General features: G+C 51.8%; 1 protein-coding gene across 1 annotated transcript; it reads left to right on the forward strand.

Moving 5' to 3' along the window:
* Positions 1-1524, forward strand: LOC111203773. Its single transcript, XM_022697809.1, has 2 exons — positions 1-543; positions 589-1524. The coding sequence occupies exons 1-2, from the start codon at positions 1-3 to the stop codon at positions 1522-1524; spliced, it is 1479 nt and encodes a 492-aa protein (XP_022553530.1).
* Positions 1525-1869: the final 345 nt, after the last annotated feature.

Here is a 1869-nt window from a genome sequence, read left to right on the forward strand (position 1 = left end):
ATGGCCTTAGCTGTCGTCACCTCGGCCAGGAAACTGCGATCCTACTTTCAGTCACACACGATTGAAGTACTGTCCAACCAACCACTCCGAACGGTTATGCAGAATACTAACCAGTCAAGACGGTTGACTAAATGGGCGATGGAGCTGAGCGAACATGACATCGTGTACAAGAATCGCACAGCAGCAAAGTCACAGGTACTTGCCGACTTCTTGATCGAGTTAACACCAGAGCTGGAGCAAGACCTCATCCTACCAAGTTTAAACTGGATCTTACACGTCGACGGTTCATCTACGAGTAAAGGGTCGGGGGCAGGAGTGCAATTGCAATCGCCAACAGGAGAACTCATCCGGCAGTCATTCAGTTTTGGTTTTGCGGCGTCAAACAACGAAGCTGAGTACGAGTCCCTCATCGCAGGGCTCCGTCTCGCCAAGGCAGTGAAGGCCAAAAGAATCAGCGCTTACTGCGACTCCCAACTTGTCGTAAGCCAGTACCTCGGCGATTACGACGTCCGCAACGAAAGGATGGACGCCTACCTCAAACTCGTCCAAGACCTCACGCGAGACTTCGAGTTCTTCGAACTCACGAAGGTTCCTCGCGGAGAAAATGTCTGTGCCGACGCCCTCGCTGCTCTAGGAAGCAAGCTACACGATCAAGTCAAGAGGACAATCCCAATCCATAAAATCGAGAAACCGAGCATCGATACGAAGGCGGAACAGACTGCGATCGCAGCAGCGATTAACGAAGCGATGGACATCGACAAAGCAGAACCTCCTTCGCAGGATGATCAGCCAACAGACTGGCGCAAAGAACTCATCGATTACCTCGCGGAAGGTTTATTGCACACCAAGAAATGGGACGCGCGGCGACTGAAGCGACGTAGCGCACACTACGTTGTCATGGACGGGGAACTACACCGATGGACCGCGATGAAGGTGCTACTCAAATGTATCTCCGGCGAAGAAACGAGACTAGTCATGGCCGAAACACATGAAGGAGCAGCAGGCAATCACTCGGGCGGACGAGCTCTCGCATTAAAAGTAAAGAATCTCGGATTCTACTGGCCAACCATGAACGCCGACTGCGAGACATACGTGCGCAAGTGCGACAAATGCCAGCGTCACGCTTCCACCTTACACAGCCCAACAAAGTTCCTTCATACCCTAACTGCTCCATACCCATTCATGCGATGGGGAATGGACATCATAGGTCCGATGCCGGCATCTCGCCAAAAGAAGTTCATCCTGGTCCTCACAGATTACTTCACCAAATGGGTTGAAGCCGAAGCCTACGCCAGCATCCTCGACAAGGAGGTGCAAAACTTCGTCTGGAAGAACATAATCTGCCGACATGGGCTCCCATACGAGATCATTACAGACAACGGTTCACAATTCATCTCGCATCATTTCAAGGGATTCTGCGACAGATGGCGAATTCGACTCAACATGTCGACCCCGAGAAACCCGCAAAGTAACGGCCAAGCCGAGTCGACGAACAAGACCATCATCGACGGTCTGAAAAAATGACTCGACTTAAAGAAAGGTTGCTGGGCAGATGAACTAGACGGTGTCCTGTGGTCCCACAGAACAACTCCTCGCGGAGCGACGAAGGTTACCCTTTCTCGATGGCCTACGGTGTCGAGGCAATGGCCCCCGCATAAGTGAATGTGACGAGCTTGCGCCGATCGCGAATGCCACAAAACGTCGAACTCAACCGCGACATGCTGCTCGACGCACTCGAAGACATCGAGGAAAAGCGCGACCAAGCACTACTCCGTATCCAAAATTACCAGCATCAAATCGAGAGCTACTACAACAAAAAGGTCAAATCGCGTCCCCTCGAAATGGGCAATCTTGTCTTAAGAAAGGTCT

Source organism: Brassica napus, chromosome C9, assembly GCF_020379485.1.
Source record: "Brassica napus cultivar Da-Ae chromosome C9, Da-Ae, whole genome shotgun sequence".
NCBI lineage: Eukaryota > Viridiplantae > Streptophyta > Magnoliopsida > Brassicales > Brassicaceae > Brassica > Brassica napus.

Coding starts and splice junctions, on each gene's coding strand:
- LOC111203773 (XM_022697809.1), top strand. CDS start 1: ATGGCCTTAGCTGTCGTCACCTCGGCCAGGAAACTGCGATCCTACTTT. Junction 544..588: donor TGGACGCCTACCTCAAACTC/GTCCAAGACCTC, acceptor GAACTCACGAAG/GTTCCTCGCGGAGAAAATGT.